Source organism: Meriones unguiculatus, chromosome 9, assembly GCF_030254825.1.
Source record: "Meriones unguiculatus strain TT.TT164.6M chromosome 9, Bangor_MerUng_6.1, whole genome shotgun sequence".
NCBI lineage: Eukaryota > Metazoa > Chordata > Mammalia > Rodentia > Muridae > Meriones > Meriones unguiculatus.
This window is the reverse complement of record NC_083357.1, coordinates 66199001-66215663: the sequence shown is the minus strand read 5'-3', so window position 1 is coordinate 66215663 and position 16663 is coordinate 66199001. Positions and strand designations below refer to the sequence as shown.

General features: G+C 48.2%; 1 protein-coding gene across 1 annotated transcript; it reads right to left on the bottom strand.

The window, feature by feature from the left end:
• Positions 1-1536: 1536 nt before the first annotated feature.
• Nkx2-6 (NK2 homeobox 6) lies at positions 1537-4555 on the bottom strand. Its single transcript, XM_021647845.1, has 2 exons — positions 4312-4555; positions 1537-2159 (listed from the first exon to the last, which is right to left on the bottom strand). The coding sequence occupies exons 1-2, from the start codon at positions 4553-4555 to the stop codon at positions 1537-1539; spliced, it is 867 nt and encodes a 288-aa protein (XP_021503520.1).
• Between the last annotated feature and the right edge of the window lie 12108 nt (positions 4556-16663).

The window sequence follows — 16663 nt, the reverse complement described above, 5'->3', positions numbered from 1 at the left end:
AGGAAGTGATGCTGGACCACGGGGACGGTTGTTTCTGTGGACAAAGGCACTAGCCACCAAGCTTGGGTTCCAATCTCAAGACCTGCCTCCTTCACATCTGACTCCACAGGCACCAGGGCCCGCACCTCCTCCCTCCCCCAATGAATAAATGTAAAAAAAAAAGGGAAAGTGAATGTAAAATAAGAGCAGTGGCTTTGTTTTCCCCTAGCTTAGGCATGTAACTCTGAAGACATGAAACCCCCCCTCCCCCAACGGTTGAGCATCCTTAGAGATCAAATCCCACCCTTCCTCACTGTAATGGAAACATCCCGGGAGGAGTAAGCCCTCCAGGAAAAATTCCAGGGCGTCCCTTTTAATTAAACGCAGGAACCTGTTCAATAATAATTTAACTTTTGATTCCGGTCGAGGGGGTTAAAGGATTGGGGTTTTCATTGTCTAAAATGGAATCCAAGGAAGCTGATGTCACATTCTTCCCCACTACTCAGTGCCTTGCTCTATTTGTCCTACTGAATTCCCATTTGACCCCGTGCTCAAATGGGGTGACTTGAATTTTCAGTCTTCAGGGTAAATGACTTAAGATTGTGTGTGTGCGGGTGTGTGAATTTTTCATTTTGGAGACCACACAGTTAAAGCATCTTTTTAGATCTACCTGGGGTTGGGGCAGGACTCCTTCCCTTAGGGGACTTTAAATGTCCCTTCAGAGTATCTACAAAAAGGGGAAAAGGTGCAAGGAGAAACCCCATAACCTACCTTCAGGGCTGAATCGGTTTTCATCTCCCTAGACCTATTTTATTTCTCCTTGGATACAGGGGCTCCTTATGCAGCCCAGGTTGACCTTGAACTCCCAATCTTCCCGCGTGGGTCTCCTGAGTTTGGGGACCACCAAGGCAGGCACTCACACCGCGTGAGGACCCCTGGAGGGCCTCGGTGGCTCGAACAGGCAAACACACCAAAAGTAGTTAGCTTGTTTACTGTTCCCTCCTCAGAATGCAGTCGCTGCGAGTGGAGGGCCTGAATGGAGAAGCCGCCAGCGATCGCCGCCGGGAAGAGTACCCTCTGCTAGATGTTCCCAGAGGTCCTGATGCTTAAACCCGCAGCACAGCGTGGCTCGCCACAAAAATCCTGGCTCATCTCCAGCGGCCTGGCATCCTCTTCTCAACCCCACGTCCCTTCTACACCCTGCGCTCGCTCCCTTAAGGGCTGGAGGGCGGACAGCCTTGATCCCCGTTTAGAAGGGGTCGTGGCTCGGGATCTCCTTCCTCCAAACCATCAAGCCACCGGGCCGTTCCCTCTTCACAACATCTAGGTGGCCAGACCCAGCCAGGTTCCATCTCAGAGGGAAAGAAGGTTCTCAAGCCTGCTGGGAGGCGGCTCCTCGGGGGCAGTTCGGTCCCCAGATCAGTACCGGGGGCAGAGCAGACCGGGCGCCGCTTTCCAGCTCCCCGGAAGGATGCTCAGCTCGCTGGCCACCGGCTGGAAGGGGGGGGGGGGACCAGGCCCCAGGCCCCTAAGGGCAGTAGCCGAGCTCAGGCTTTTTCACCAGGCCGTGACTCCCTGGAGCGTGGGGGGCAGATGGCCCTGCGGGGCGGCGCTCGGGCTACCCGGGCTGAAGCCAGAGCTGGCGAGCGGGGCGAGTGGCCCGGGGCGGGCGCCGGGGTAGCCTGCAGCGTAGCTGGCACTGTAGGGAGCGCCCGCGTAGCCGCCGCCGAAGCAGGAGTAGGGCGCGGCGGCCGCGTAGGGACTCGGGAACGCGGGGGCGTCGGGCCCCAGGCAGGACTTGCCGTCCAGCACCAGGACGGGCACGGCCACCCGGCGCGGGGCTAACGGGTGGCCCGCCAGCTCCAGGCTCCGGTCCTGGCGCTGCCTCTTGCATTTGTAGCGCCGGTTTTGGAACCAGATCTTGACTTGCGTGGACGTGAGCTGCAGCGCGCTGGCCAGGTGCTCGCGCTCGGGCGCCGACAGGTAGCGCTGCTGCTTGAAGCGCCGCTCCAGGGCCAGCACCTGAGCCTGGGAGAACAGCACCCGGGGCTTCCGCCGAGCCCGAGTCCGGGCCGGCTCTGGGCCGCCTCGGGGCGAGTCCTCGCTGCGCTTGCCCAGGCCGCCGAGCTCCATCATCGGGTGCCCGGCTCCAAGCGGGGAGGCCGCGCCCCGGGGAGGCTCTAAAAAGTGACATAGAAGGACACACCATCAACAGCCAGCATCGGGCTCAGGTTGCTTTCGACAGAAGCTTTTGCCCAGCGTCCCTTTGTCACCTCACCCTCCTCTACCCGCCTCCGAATGCCTCATTCCTCCGATTTCCGTGGCTTCTGTACCCGCCAGGAAAAGTGTGAGGAATCTAAAAGCGTGAGTGTGCAGGCCCGTGAGAGTAAGGCCGGGTCACAAACGCGAGGATGCTGTGCACTGTCAATAAGAGTGAAGTATTTTCCCCGAGCAGATTAAAAACCAGGTTATTTCCTGATCCCTACACTCTCAGTTTGGAAATAGAAGTTCTCTTTGATATGTGAGGTTCAGATCCACATTTTTGGCTTTTGGAAAAGCGGTCTCTTCTTCCTTGAGGGTCTTTTTGGGAAGCAAGTGGCCTTGTGGTTACCTTGCAGTCTTTCCTCCAGGCGAGATGTGTCTATGCCCACGTCGGCCTAGATACAGCCCCCTTCCTGCCCACTTGTCCTGGTTTAAGATCCCTTTGGTCCCCAAGGAGGGTCGAGAACAACTCACACCAGGAGAAATCCAGGGGCACAAGAAGGGGACTTCCAGGGCACCAAGCGAGTGCAGGGCGAAGAGGTCCCGCTGGCTCGGTTTTAGATCTTGACTCTCAACCCCTAGCCCTGCTCACAACCTCTGGGGAACTAACAGCCTTTAAAAGTTTAAGGAGAGAGTATTTTTCCTCCAGGGGCATCTACGCCCAGAGAGATGGAAGGCACCGAAGAGACTGATCTCCAGTGAGACTACAGAGCAAGCGAGAGATGCCAGTTGAAAGTCACCGTCAATTTGAAAGTCACCGTCAATCGCTTTAAGTTGAAGCACAACGAGAGAGCCAGGGCAGTCATAGTTTCAAAGTCGCCATTAGGGAAAGAGCCCCCATACAGCTAAATCCAAAAAGATAGTAGAAACTTTAACTGTGGGATCTCCAAAATGATGAAAACTTTACTCTCTCAACCTAAGGTCATTCAGTCAACTAGGGACTGAAAATAAACTCAGTTTATTAATGGGATCCCTGGGTCAGACAGAATTTGGCTTTGGAAGGACAACCAGCAGGGAGCCGAACAGGAAACGGCATGGCATTGCCTTCCTCGAATTTGATTTTGAGGGGAGGAAAATTGATTCTTTACTTCCCCACACACCAGCTGCTGCACTAAGGGTTAAATTAAAAAACCTGATTCAACAAATGAATGGATGGATGAAAGAATGACCAGGTAAACGTTCGCACCCCATGCCCTCTTAGAAACAAGCTCTGAGCCCCGCTTTCAGAAAGGCTAGAGATTCCGAAGGGGTAGCAGCGCGTTGCTTGTCACGGTGAAGCCTACCAGACGGCACCGAATGGCAGCCCTCAGGGCCAGGCTAGGGCGGGACCCGGGTGGCTCTCACAGCGGCTGAAGACTAGCTGTCATGGCTGGAGCAGTAGAGAGGGAAACAGCCATCGCCCCCTTCTCAGCAAAGCTGAAAGGAACTGCCGGCTAGCCGACCCGTGCCCGGGGAACTGGACGTTTAGCATCCACTGAAGAAAAACCCCATAGCTCTCTTCCAGAGCACAGCAAAGCAATGTTCTCCAGGCTTCTGGGATACTGTCGATAAACAGCCTCTAGTCCAAGGAGAACTCGGAAGGCTCCCTTTTACTTGGCTGGATCGTGCCATAATTTATACATGGGTTGGTGGGGAGGCTGGTTGTGCCCCAGGTCAGGCTGGCAGGAACACTCTATGGCACAGAGGCTGGGTGGGAGGACAGTGCCATTCTATTCCTTCCAGGGGCTGGCCCTTCCTGCCTATGTTTACCACCTGGATTGTAGAGGCTACCAGACGGCGAACTCCATGTCTTCCTCTTTTTAGGGAAGGTTAGTGGTAATGGAGCATAAACTCAGTAATGGTAAAGAGGTGGGGGCGGGGGGGAAGGGGGTGGGAGAAAGCAGCTCTCAGACCTTTATCCCTTGTTTAGCAAAGAAGAAACAGCCTGAAATTCAAGTCCTTAGGAAGCAGGTCTAGGTTGCGCTTTGAACTCCAGTGAACGGTGGTAGGGTGGGACCCCCAAAGAGGAGGCGTTTCCTCCCTCATGGACGACCCTCTCCCTCAATAGGAAAGACCAGAGCGCTTACTTACGTGGCTCCCTCACAGGATTTGAGTCCATGCTGGTGGTCACTGTCTCCCAGAGGCACCTAGAAGAGTCTGTCCTATCACCGCTCTCTGAGCTTCTGGATTCCGGGTCCATTCTTAGGTCCTGAGGCTTTTTTGGGTTCCTAGTCAGCTCCCATTGTGACGGAGCCTTGGCGTCGTTCTGCTCTCCCTCCAGCCTGAGGATGTCTTCTACGGAGAAGGGGGTGGAGGTGGCGGGGCTCAGCAGCATCTCGAGGACCGAGGGGGCGGAGCTGACAAGTTTTCGACCACTGCCCCGCGTCTCGCCCCTAATAACTTCCTCTTCTGTGATGGTGGTCCTAATTGACTCCGGGACGCTCGCTCAAGCTCCAGGACCGCACCTTCCTTTGGTCCCGTGCGCCTGGCTGAGGGGGGACCAGGTCACAAGATGGATCTCGGTCCTCCATTGGTTCCCACAGGAACCACGTGCTAACTCTGAGCCTCCCTCCCCAAACTCGGGCTGTTTGCGCCCGCTGTCCCTCCTCGATCCTCCTCGAACACCTTTTTTTGGGAAGGATTGGTTCCTACTGACACTTCTCAGAAGCAAGATGGAGAAGAGAAGGGCTTGACCTGTATCTCAACAGGGGTACTACCCGGAGCTTGCAAGGGTTCTGGTATGAGGAGCGCTTCCTAGACGCTGTACCTGGTGTTTCATCTGGTTTGTTTTGCTTTTCCAGGAAAACCTATGGGGGGGGGGTTGGGGGCAGAGGGTGGGGTAGAAAGCTGGAGAGTCCCCAAGCTGCGAGAAGTGCTGGGTTCTCAGCGGGTCCCTTCTCGGTACACACCCACACTGCAGAAGGAGCAAGTCCCGCGTAGGAAGCAAGCGCAGGCTACTTGTCGCTGGCCGGGGATGAGAAACTGAGGCGCAGAGGCTGTGTTTGGGGCATCTTTTGAGGGAAGTCAGGTAAGTTCCTGACCCGGGGAAATTTAGAGATAGGTTCATTTTCTACGCCCCCTCCTCCGTCCCCCCTTTCCCCCTCTCCGCCTTAAAGCTTGAGCAAGCCTGTGTGAGAAGTTTTGCCCAGTTTTAGAGCTTTAGAACAGCTCCCGGGACGCAGCTTGGGCGTAGTGCAGTGTATCTTCATGGTGTGGTTAGGAACACGGAGAGGGTGGGCAGACATGGCCGTGGCTTGGGGACGAAGGTAAGGAAAAAGACGCGTCCACGCATCCACCGGAAGGAGTAAGACGTGTGTTAAACAAGAATGTTCCCGCTGCCGGAGCGCATGCTAATGAGATCAACAAACCCGGACGAAAGGAATTTTAAAAATCGTTTTTTTTTTGTTTTTTTTTTTGTTTTTTTTTTTTAAATAACTCACTAGAGATTTAAAGAAATTACAGATCAAATGTTTTCTCTTTTTAAAACGTTTCAACAAAAATTCAGTTGCAGGAGAGGTTTAGATGTTATTTCCTGAAATCCCGGCGGCGAACTGAATCCACCTCCCCTTTTCAGCCAGAAAGCACAAAAATTAAAAACAAAAACAAAACAACAACAAAAACGCACTTTTTGGAAAGAGAGGCTGCAAGCCCAGGTGTGGAGATCAGACAGCAACTAGAGGTCGTCGGTGGGTCCCAGGATCCAGTCCAAGCATCCTTAGTCTCTGAGCATCTCCCAGGTCTCGACAGCACACGATTTTGAAAAACAGAAGTTCACAAAAATGTCAACAAATCTGTTAATTTTGCTGCTAAGTGATTGTGTAATTATTTCATACACATAATATGTAATCTTTATGGTGAAGCTGTATGTTTCATTTTTTTTTTTCTGGTAAAATACAGATGGGAGAGGAGAGGGGTAGAGAAGACCGCAGAGGGGGTCCTGCGGTCTTATTGGCAAATGCACCCATCGTGTTCTCACCCCCCCAATGTCTTCAGTACTCCCCACCTTTTGCCCTCAGGGATCTCAAGTCCTGTGATAACCCAAACACTTGTTTACATTTTCTCTTGTGTTTCTGATCAAAGTATTATTCACACTCTGGAAAAGTGGGAGAATTGAAAATGCCTGTGCAGAAATATTCTATTTTTTGCATGCATTTAAACTTACATATCTATTCATTAGTTTTTCTGAGTACGATTCCAAGTAACAATAAAATGTCCTAGATTAGAGATGGACCTTAATAGAATGAGTTCATAAGTTTATATAATCTCTATTTTTTTTCATAATAAGGCTTTATCGTGTAGAAATTTTATTCCTTTATCCTCTTCCATATATTCTAGGTATACATATGTAGAGGAAAAACTGAAGTATTTTAATGCTAATTAAAAACTTTTCCTGGGACTTCCTTGAAAGTTTGTGCTCGTGCACCCTCCCGTCAGAGGTGCTGGGGATGGCATCCTGATGGATGCTTACTCAGGCACACCCCCAACAACCCGTGATTTTCTTGGGATGTTGGAGAGCGGTGGCCCGGAGCTCTGCCCAGCCGCTCCAGATAAGCTGAGCTGAATCGCTGCTTTCCCAAGTCTGGGGTGACCCTAGATAAAGCTCTAAAGCTCGAAGCTTGTAGCCATTTGCCATTCAGCGGCTAAAAAGCACTATTAGGGAGTCTAGAAGAAAAGGATGCTATGGATTGGACTTGAGGTTAACAGCCCTGAGTTCAAATACTTTGCCTTCCTGGATTCCTAAGAGCATCCCATGATATTTGCAACTTGAGAAAGGTTTCTAACCCAGTGGTTCTTAGCTTGTGAGTCAGGACTCCTTTGAGAGGTGGAAAAACCTTCTCCCAGGGATTGCCTAAGACCATCGAAAACCGGATGTTTACCTTACCATTCATAATGGTGCCAAAATTACAGTTGGGAGTCGCCACAGCCTGAGGAATTGCATTAAAGGGTCGCAGCATTAGGAAGGCTGAGAAGCACTGTTCTCAGATGATGAAAAGCATTCTTATAAGGAGGAGCGCTATTCAAACTAGGGGCAGATGACAGGGGAGGAGGTCCTCCCCAATCAGTGGCCATGGAAAGGGGCAGGGAGGAGATGAGGGAGGGAGGGAGGGAGGGTGGAATTGGGAGGGAATGAGGGAGCGGGATACAGCTGGGATACAGAATTAATAAAATGTAACAATAAAAATAAAAATAAAGTGGAAAGAAAGAAAAAAGAATGCAGAAGCTGAGAAGTCCCTAACTCGCCCTCAAAATCCTTGCCAGAGTAGAGATCAACCTTGGTGTAGCCAGGTCCAAGAATTCGCCAAGTGGTGTTCTGTATTCAGTTCTTTCTCAGCGGGAGTTCTCTAGCCAAGTCACCTCTCTTTCCTGCGCTAGGGGCCTGGCTTGGGGTCCCAGCTGGGGACCCAATTACAGTTGATTGGTAGCTGCCTGACATCCCAGGAGCAGTGGGTGCAACTGGCCTAGTCCAGAGGTTCTTGGGTAGTACAATCCTCACTGACAGTGCAACCCAGGTGAGGATTGTGGTATTCCTTGCTCTTGTGTGAAGACTTCGCCAGTGTGTGTGTGTGTTTGTGTGTGTGTTAAGATTTATTATGTTCAGCTGTGTTCTTAAATGGGATGGATGGGAATGGCTTTGTCCTAGGCGTGGGAGTAGCTCACACAAGCTAACATTCACACCGAAGGATGAGGTTAGCTTCATGTTTTGAGTGCCTGGGGCTTTTCTGCCCCAACTTGCATTCTTTTAAGAAAGACAATATTATTATTATTTTATATTTGATTTGATTAAGAGGCAAGGTCTTGCTATTTTGTTCAAGCTAGTCTTGAATTCTCGGGCTCAAGCTTTCCCTCCTAGAGTAATTGAGACAACAGGTGCATGCCCCTGACTGTACTAGAAGACAGATTTTGTTTTGTTTAATCTTTTTTTATTTTAAATTCTTTATTAATTACACTTTATTCACTTTTAGAAGACAGATTTTTTAAATGCATCCCAAAATGTGTTACTTTTCATAACTATATGGAATTTGTAAGAAGTACTTATTGGCATTCTTCTCATCTGTGACAACAAAGTCCTTTTCAACTTTCTTCTTCCTCCCTTTCTTTCCCTCTCCCCCCTTTTTTCCCTCTCTCTCCTATCCTAGGGAATTGAACCCAAGGCTTTGAAGGAGACACTTTCAAATACAACCCACAAAAGTGGACTTGCTAATATGGGGCCAGCCTGGGCTTATAGGAAACCAATGGTTTTTAACCTCTTGCCTCCTAGCTTTGTCCTCAGGGTTATGCTGGAACTGGCACTGTAAGTACTTGCTGGCTAAAGGTGTCCGTTTTGTTTGGCTGATGACAGTCCCTAGGTTGTCCTGGGGAGCAGCCCTCCAATTGGAGAGACTGAATTGCTTTGCTATACATAGTTCCTTTTGCCAAAACCCATTTCCAAATGCTGAAATAACATGATTATTTTAATATGTGAGACATTAAAATTGTTCTAAAGCCAAAATTGTGCATCAAATTGTCCTTAAAGAAATAGTGCTACCATTGGCATGGGAAACAAATTCCTGAACAGAATACCAATTGCTCAGGCAATAAGATCAACAATTAGTAAATGGGACCTCATGAAACTTAAAAGCTTTTGTAAAGCAAAAGACACTGTCAAAGGGACAAAACGGCAACCTAAGGAATGGGAAAATATCTTCACCAACCCCACATCTGACAGAAGGCTGACACCCAAAATATATAATGAACTCAAGAAACTAGACATCAACAAATCAAAGAATCCAATTAAAAATGGGTACAGATCTAAATAGAATTTTTGACAGAGGAATCTCTTAATTTCCAAGACACACTTAAAGAAATATTCAACATCCTTAGCCATCAGGAAAACACAAATCAATGACTCAGATTCTATCTTATACCCATCATAATGGCTAAGATAAAAAACTCAAGCAACAGCTCATGCTGGTGAAGGAGCAAGGGGCACCCTCCTCCATGGCTGGTGGGAGTGCAAACTTGTACAGCCACTTTGGAAATCAATTTAGTGTTTTCTCAGAAAATTGGGAATCAATCTTTCTGAAGACCCAGCTATACCACTCCTGGGCATATACCCAAAAGATGTTCTACCACACAACAAGGACCCTTGCTCAACTATGTTCAAAGCAGCTTTATTCTTAACCAGAAATTGTAAGCAACCTAGATGTCCCTCAACTGAAAAATGGATAAAAAAAAGTCACAATGGAGTATTTCTCAGCTATTAAAAATTACATCATGAAATTGGCAGGCAAATGGCTGGAACTTGAAAAGATCATCCTGAGTTATGACCCCAGATCCAGAAAGACAAACATGGTATGTATTCACTTATAAGTGGAGATTAGCCATAAAGTAAAGGATAGACATACTACATTTCATAGACCCAAAGTAGCAGCAAGGAGGGCTCAGGGGGGGACCCATGAATCTCACTGAGAAGGGGAAGTAGACATCTTGGATGGCTGAGGGGAGGAACTGAGTGGGGTGGGGATGGGAACAGGAGCGATCAGGTAGGGGGAGGATGGAGGGAGAGCATATTGGGAGAGGCAACTGGAAGGGAGGTGCTTGCATCTCTGGGATGAGCAAGAAACCTAAGACAATGGAAACTCCCAGGCAGCTATGAGGGCGACTCCAGCCAAGACTCTCTGCATTGGGGGATATAGAGCCTAAACTTGCCATCTCCTGTCACTGGGCAAGAGTTCCAATGGAGGGATTGGGACACCAATTCAGCCACAAAAACTTTGACCTAAAAATTGTCCTGCCTACAATATATACTGGGGTAAAGATGGGGCAGAAACTGAGGGAATGGCCAATCAATGGCTGGTCTAGCTTGAGGCCTCACACTATGAGAGGCAGCCCACTCCTGACAGTGCTAATATTATTCTGCTATACTTGCAGACAGGAGCCTAGCATAACTGTCATCAGAGAGGCTTCACCCAGCAACTGACGGAAACAAAGGCAGACCCACAGCCAAACATTAGGTGGAGCCTGAGGAATTTTGTAGAAGAGGGGGCAGGAAGGATTTTAGAAGCCTCCAGGACACCGCAAGAAAACCCATAGAATCAACTGATCTGTGTTTATACGGGCTCACAGAGACTGAACCAGGAAGCCTCCATGGGAGTGACCAAGGTCTTCCACACATATGTTGTAGTATGTAGTTTGGTCTTTTTGTGGAACTCTGACAGTGGGAGCAGGGGCTGTCTCTGACTCGGTTACCTGCTTTTGGGACCCTTTCCTCATACTGGGAAGTCTGGTCTAGCCTCAATAGGAGAGGATGCTGCTAGTCTTACTGCAATTTGGTATGCCAGAGCTGGTAGATATCCACAGGAGGTCTCCATTTTTCTGAAGAGAAGTGGAGGAGAAGTAGATCTGGGATGGGTGGGTGGGGATGAAGTGGGCAGAGGAGGAACTGGGAAGAGAGAAGGAAGGGGAAACTGGCTGGGATGATAATAAATAAATAAAATAACTAACTAAATAAATAAATATTTGGCCTTACATTATCTCTATTCCTGTTCACTTTTATTCCAGGTTAGCACAGCCTCAATTTCATTATTTAACCCCTCCATGTTTGTTTTGATATTGATAAACACAGGAACAAATGCACACGTTTTTCTAATTTTAATTCTCTCATTTTCATGTAAGGACATTGCTAGTGTGATAGCAATGAGGTGTTTTATATCATAATTGTAGAGTGCAACAGGTTCAAAGTTCAAAGTGAAGACTAACCTGTATGGGAGTGCTGGTTTAGAGAATGTTCTGTTTACAGCAACTATGCTGCTGTGTAGCATGCTCTCTACCTGTCTCTCATTTGTTTAAAATATGTTATTCTACAGATACATAGGATTTGGAAGCTCTCCCCCTGCTTCTCCTCCTCCTCCTCCTCTTTTTCTTTTCCTCCTCTTCTCCTTCTCCTAAACTCCAGCTGCAGATTTTCAGACAATATTCATATGCTGTATATTATAATTTACAGGCAAATCATCTAAACCTCAGCTTAGGTCCCTTTCTTGCAGGTAGAGAACACAAAGGTGATTTACGACCCCAGCCGTGAACCGGCTGGTGAAAATCAATAGCCAGGCTCTTTCCCTTCCAGCCCTTCCTCACCACAGTCCTGCATCACCAATGCAAGCCCCGGCCATCCTGTACCACCGGCTAACACCTCTCTTTCCCTCTACAGCTCCTGCTCCCACTCCAGTTACTTCCAGAACAAAGACCTGACAAATGCCTCAAACCGATTTGGAAAGCAGACCTGGGTTATTTTATATGTAGGTTTTTTTGTTTGTTTGTTTTGTTTTTGTTTTTGTTTTGTTTTTAAATTCAGTGCATATGTGCACCTTGTCTCCTAGAATAACTCAGTACAGTGTGGAAATAATTATCATTCCAAGCAAACAGAAAAGGAATTCTGGATAAAGCAGACTGTGGAATCTGCGTGGAACTCCATGTGTCTCCTTGACTCCATCACCGGCACTTTCAGGCTAAGACGGATGCAGCCCCCTAGTGACCATATCTTCCTATATTTCCTCCTACTTCACTCAGTACATCTTATTATGTTATGCTTATTTCTAAGAAATGTCCATTGAATTTTGTTGACCCACAGACAGACACGAGACTATCATTTTAATACATTCAAAATTAGTCCGCTAAATATTTCTTGAGGGCCTCAAACACATGGAAAAGGCAGTACTTGGGACACTTTTAAAAGGTAAAGAGATGTAACAGATAAATAATAAAATAAATAAAGTACAGCATAAGCCATGACAATCATAGGCAAACAAGACACAAAGTCAGCATCTCACTATATATCCCATCATGTCCGCCTCAAACCACCATTCTTTCTGCCTTTGCTTCCTTCCTGAGTGCTAGGATTTTAAACATCTTGGGCCATTCTCAGACTATCTAAGGCACCAAGAGTGCAAAGCTGAAGACCATACAGAGGTGTCCAGGCTAGCTGGGAACAAGACACACAACGCCTTGTTTCAGTGTTTCACCGGCTTCTCCAATTTCCATCAATGGGGGTTAATAGTTTAAATTATGACGCCACCGATACCACCGGAACCTAGGGTGTGGGCATGCTTACTATCTGTAAGGTTGACCTCTGGTGCGGCGACATGAGAAGCTCACCTACAGCCTCTTTCAGCTCAAGCTCTGTCAGTAACACAGGCCTTTCCTCCAGATAAGGCTGCCCCCTAGCACCCATCCACTCCTGCAGACTCTCTTTTGCAATTTGCTGGCTGTTTTCATCTAACAATATATGCTGGACGCTTCGCTGGTGAACAGACAGCAACCCTGCTCTTTTGCTGCAGCTGCACAGCATGCCATTGTGTGAACAGAATGTGCTCCATCCACTACACCCCTAGGGCGGAACCTCAGATTTTCTCAGTGTTTCCAAGTCACAAAGGATAATGAAGATCTGCACGTGTATTTGTATGATTAGAGGCACTCTGTCCTTTAGTGTATTCTCCTAGGCCTAGGACTGAGGGTAAAGACTGAACATGTGTATGCATGTTATAAGAAATTGTCCTCTCTCGAGTAGTCACACGGGTGTTAATGTAATCTAGTGATGTGTGTGGGAACCTGACAATGGGATTCACGGTCTTCTAAGTTCTCAGTCATCTGATGGAAAAGAAACTGTACGGCAGTGACGTAGCCAATTATATTTGAGGGGCATGCACATGTGTCTATGTGACCGTTTATATAGACAAACATAACGGACACAGCAAGCATGTTACTTTGCATAGATTCTACCCCCCCCCCTTTAATAATTTTTAAACCACTCTAGAGCAATGATTCTGGCAATGATTCTACTGCAAATATTCTCTTCCCCTCTGTTGATTTTCCCATACATTTTTGCCCTGTTTTTTTTTTTTTTTTTTTCAATGTCTCCTGTATTCTTTTATCCTTTCCCTTTGGATCTAAGTCATAGTAGGAAAAGTTTGACTGCGGTTAACTGCCTTAGCATTCGTATGTTTTCATTATTTTCTTCTTAGTGTAGTAGATGATTGCACATTGTTATTTTTTTTAAGTTTTGCTTATTGTGCATACAATGTTCTTTCTGCAAGAGGGCACCAGATATCATTACAGATGGTTGTGAGCCACTATGTGGTTACTGGGAATTGAACTCAGGACCTCTGGAAGAGCAGTCATTGCTCTTAACCTCTGAGCCATCTCTCCAGCCCTCACATTGTTATTATTATTCTTACTGACTGTGCTTGGACCATTTTAATCATTTACGTGCTGGCAACTTCAGGTAAATGATTCATTCTTCCCCTGAATCCCTGAAAATCAGTAAGAAAAAATCAGAGGTAAAGAAAGGGCTTAGGTGGAGAAAAGGATAGTGATTTCCTTTGTCAGTTTTTAAAATTTTTTTAATTAATTATAAATTGTGTGAAATGGTGCTTGGGGTCCTTAGTAAGGCACTGGGCTCAATCCCCATCTTCATGAAATATATCTGTGTACACATGTGTGCAGCTATGATGGATGGCTCTGTTTATCTATCTTCTAGCGTCTGTGTACTTATCTATCATCTAGACATCTGTCAGCTATCATCAATCTGCAGTAGTACTTTACCGCTTGCCCGGGAACTCAATTTCCAGCTGCCACATGCTACACCAGGCTTTCCTGCCTGCCTGGCTTGGCAGAGAGGGTCCAGCCCGTGTGTCCTGCCTCTCTCGGATGCCTCTAGCTTCCAGCACCCTCACCTTCTGCGCGGAAAAAGGAACTCATCACAGTTGGCAAGACCGAGTTCCAACATGCAAGGGATTCGGAGGTTGCCAGGGATGGTGGAGAGACTGTGGCGGGCTGTTAGGCAACCGCTTATCAGCGTCAGCTCCCAGCCCCACTTCACAATTAACATTCCAGCGCCCTCCGCCAAGAGCTGATAGGGCCAGGCCACCAACAAGCCAGGGAAAAATAAACTCTCTCGAACTGGTGTGTGTGTGTGTGTGTGTGTGTGTGTGTGTGCGCGCGTGTGTGTATCCAGATCAACTCCACAGCCCAGCCCAGAGGGCGGTCCTCTAAGGGAATCTAAGGTCAGCGATTCCCAGTTCCGAAGTTCTGCCTGAGTAACAGGGAGCAGGAATGCCAGGATAGGCTGCAGCTTGGTCTGGAGGACCCGCCTAGTGCAGCCGGGGTTTTGCAAACAAAGGTTCTCTATAGAGCCCAGCCTGACCTGGACCTGTGATCTTTCTACTTTTGTCTACAGCAGTGCTGGGATTGCGGGCCTCTCCGTGTCTGCCCCAGGGTGCAGCTGAGCCCTTGCAGGTCTTAAGAGGCAGGAGTGCTGCCAGGACAGCCTGGAGAGAGTGCTGAGTTTCATACACACTCTGGGCCGTTGTTTTTTTTTTTTTTTTTTTAGCACCGAGAATGTTATTCTGAGTGGGGCTTCCATGATGTCATAGATCTCCCTTTGAGATAAAGGACTGGGATTTTGAGGCACTGAGGGACCAGCAACTCATTTAGAGCCGTCAGCCTAGTGCCTGGCGCTTTCAGAGCCGAGTTGACTGCTGCTCTCCTTGGAGGTTAGCCTTATTGTGATTCCGGGTGAATACATAAGATGTCATAAATGCATGTATGCAAACAGAAGAATAAGAGCTGAACTGGGTGCGTATGCCTGGAGAGGGTTGATTTTATTTTCTTGTGGTGCTGAGGATAGGAATCAGGACCTTTGCACATGCCAGGCAAAGGCTCTATTGCTGAGCTATACACTCTCATCCATACCTTCAGTCTTTTGTGAGACACAACACTTTCCCCATATGTCTCTTTCTCTCCCTCCCTCCCTCCCTCCCTCCCTCCCTCCCTCCCTCCCTCCCTCCCTCCCTCTCTCCCTCTCCCTCCCTCCCTGCCTTTCTTCCCCTCTCCTGACCTCCCTTTCTGTGTCTGTGTGTATACCCTGCATACGAAGGTCAGAGGAAAATTTCAAGAGTCAGTTCTCTCCTTCCACCATGTAAGTCCCAGGGATCAAACTCAGATCGCCAGGCTTGGCAGCAAGTGCATGTACCTGCTGAGCTAGCTAGCCAGTCCCAGGAGTTTAATTTTTAAGCGATAGCTTAAGCACACCCCCTAGAAAACAGAAGCCTGGCCTGGTGATGATGTAACTTGCAGGTCAGAAGCTGTTGTAAGAGACTGGGGGCAATTGTGAGGTGTGTGTAGATTCTCTGGCTCTTGGTGAATAAAATGTGAAGCAGGTCCCAGGAGGTCATTTAGCACATCTCCCTTCTACATGGCATTGCTGACTCCCAAGGCAATTGGCCTGTCTGGGTGGCCCTCCTGAGGTGTCTGTGGTCTACCCATTTCTACCTGCTGAATCTTGCCTGTGAGGGATTTGTGATGTGGATGCAGGCTTCCATGCTTCTAGACTGTGAATGGACACTGGGAAGTGGAAACTCTCCAGAGATTCCCTGGACCAGAACTTGTACACGCTTTCCTCCAACACACAAGGAGGAGGGCAGAGTATGGAGGATCAGGCCTCAGTCTTGAGGAAGCCGAGGTGGGAGGATTTTGAGTTTGAGGCCAGCCTGGACTACAGAGCAAGCAAGACTTCCTCTTTATCTCTTTTTCATCATAGAAACAGGTTATCCCTTTGTGACACTGGATCTTGGCTTGTAGATGAGGCTGGATTTGAACTTGCGGAGATCCTCCTGCCTCTGTCTCCCCTAAGGGATGCCATGCCAGCTCACTCAACTTCAAGATCCTTTCCCAAAACAAAACAGCCATGGGGGGGGGGATGCATGGTTCATGTACTGCCAGGGAGCTGCTGGAGTGTAGGCCATTGCTTTGTCCCTAGTGGCCACTGGCCGTAATATTCATCTCCCTTGAAGGGTTGGGGGTGGGCTACCGGATAGAGCAGGCACACACACAAGTTAGTATTTGGTGCCATGAAGATAAATTATCACGATAACCAGGAGTGTTATCATGCTTCCACCTGCTCCCAGACAGCCTGACGCTGGTGGAGCATTACAGTAAGAGGACTCATTTAAAAGCCAGCCAGGGAGGGGCTTTTGTCCTCCTGAGCAGAGAGAGCCACTTCCTGCAGCAGATTTATGCCTGTAGGCCTGACAGCTAGTGTCCTTCGGTAGGACTCTGCGGGCCTTTACTGCCATTTGAGTCCCCTTCCAGTGCCTGAGTGCCTTTCTGGGGCAGAATGGGGCGGACACTATGATCAGAGGTCCTAGGGTATGCTTGTTGAGGGCTAGCTAGAGGGAATTTACGTAAGCCAAGCTGGTAAAACACTGTCCTTTCCCAAAGTCCTGGCAAATTGGAGCGATTAGGAAACAGTGGTAAGTAGAAAGGTCATAAAACGCTTGGCTCTGATTAATCATGCAACTGTTAATTTTTCATATCTTTAAATGTTTACCTGGGATCTCCTCTCAGCCTCTCTGCATGTCTGGGGACAGATAGAAGGGGATGTGCTGAAACTGTGCTCATAAAATATGTA

Bases quoted from the DNA above. Each gene is read 5' to 3' on its own strand.
- Nkx2-6 (XM_021647845.1), bottom strand. From the start codon at position 4,555: ATGCTGCTGAGCCCCGCCACCTCCACCCCCTTCTCCGTAGAAGACATC. The intron at 2,160-4,311 runs GTAAGTAAGCGC...GTCACTTTTTAG, and splicing joins AAATCCTGTGAGGGAGCCAC to AGCCTCCCCGGGGCGCGGCC.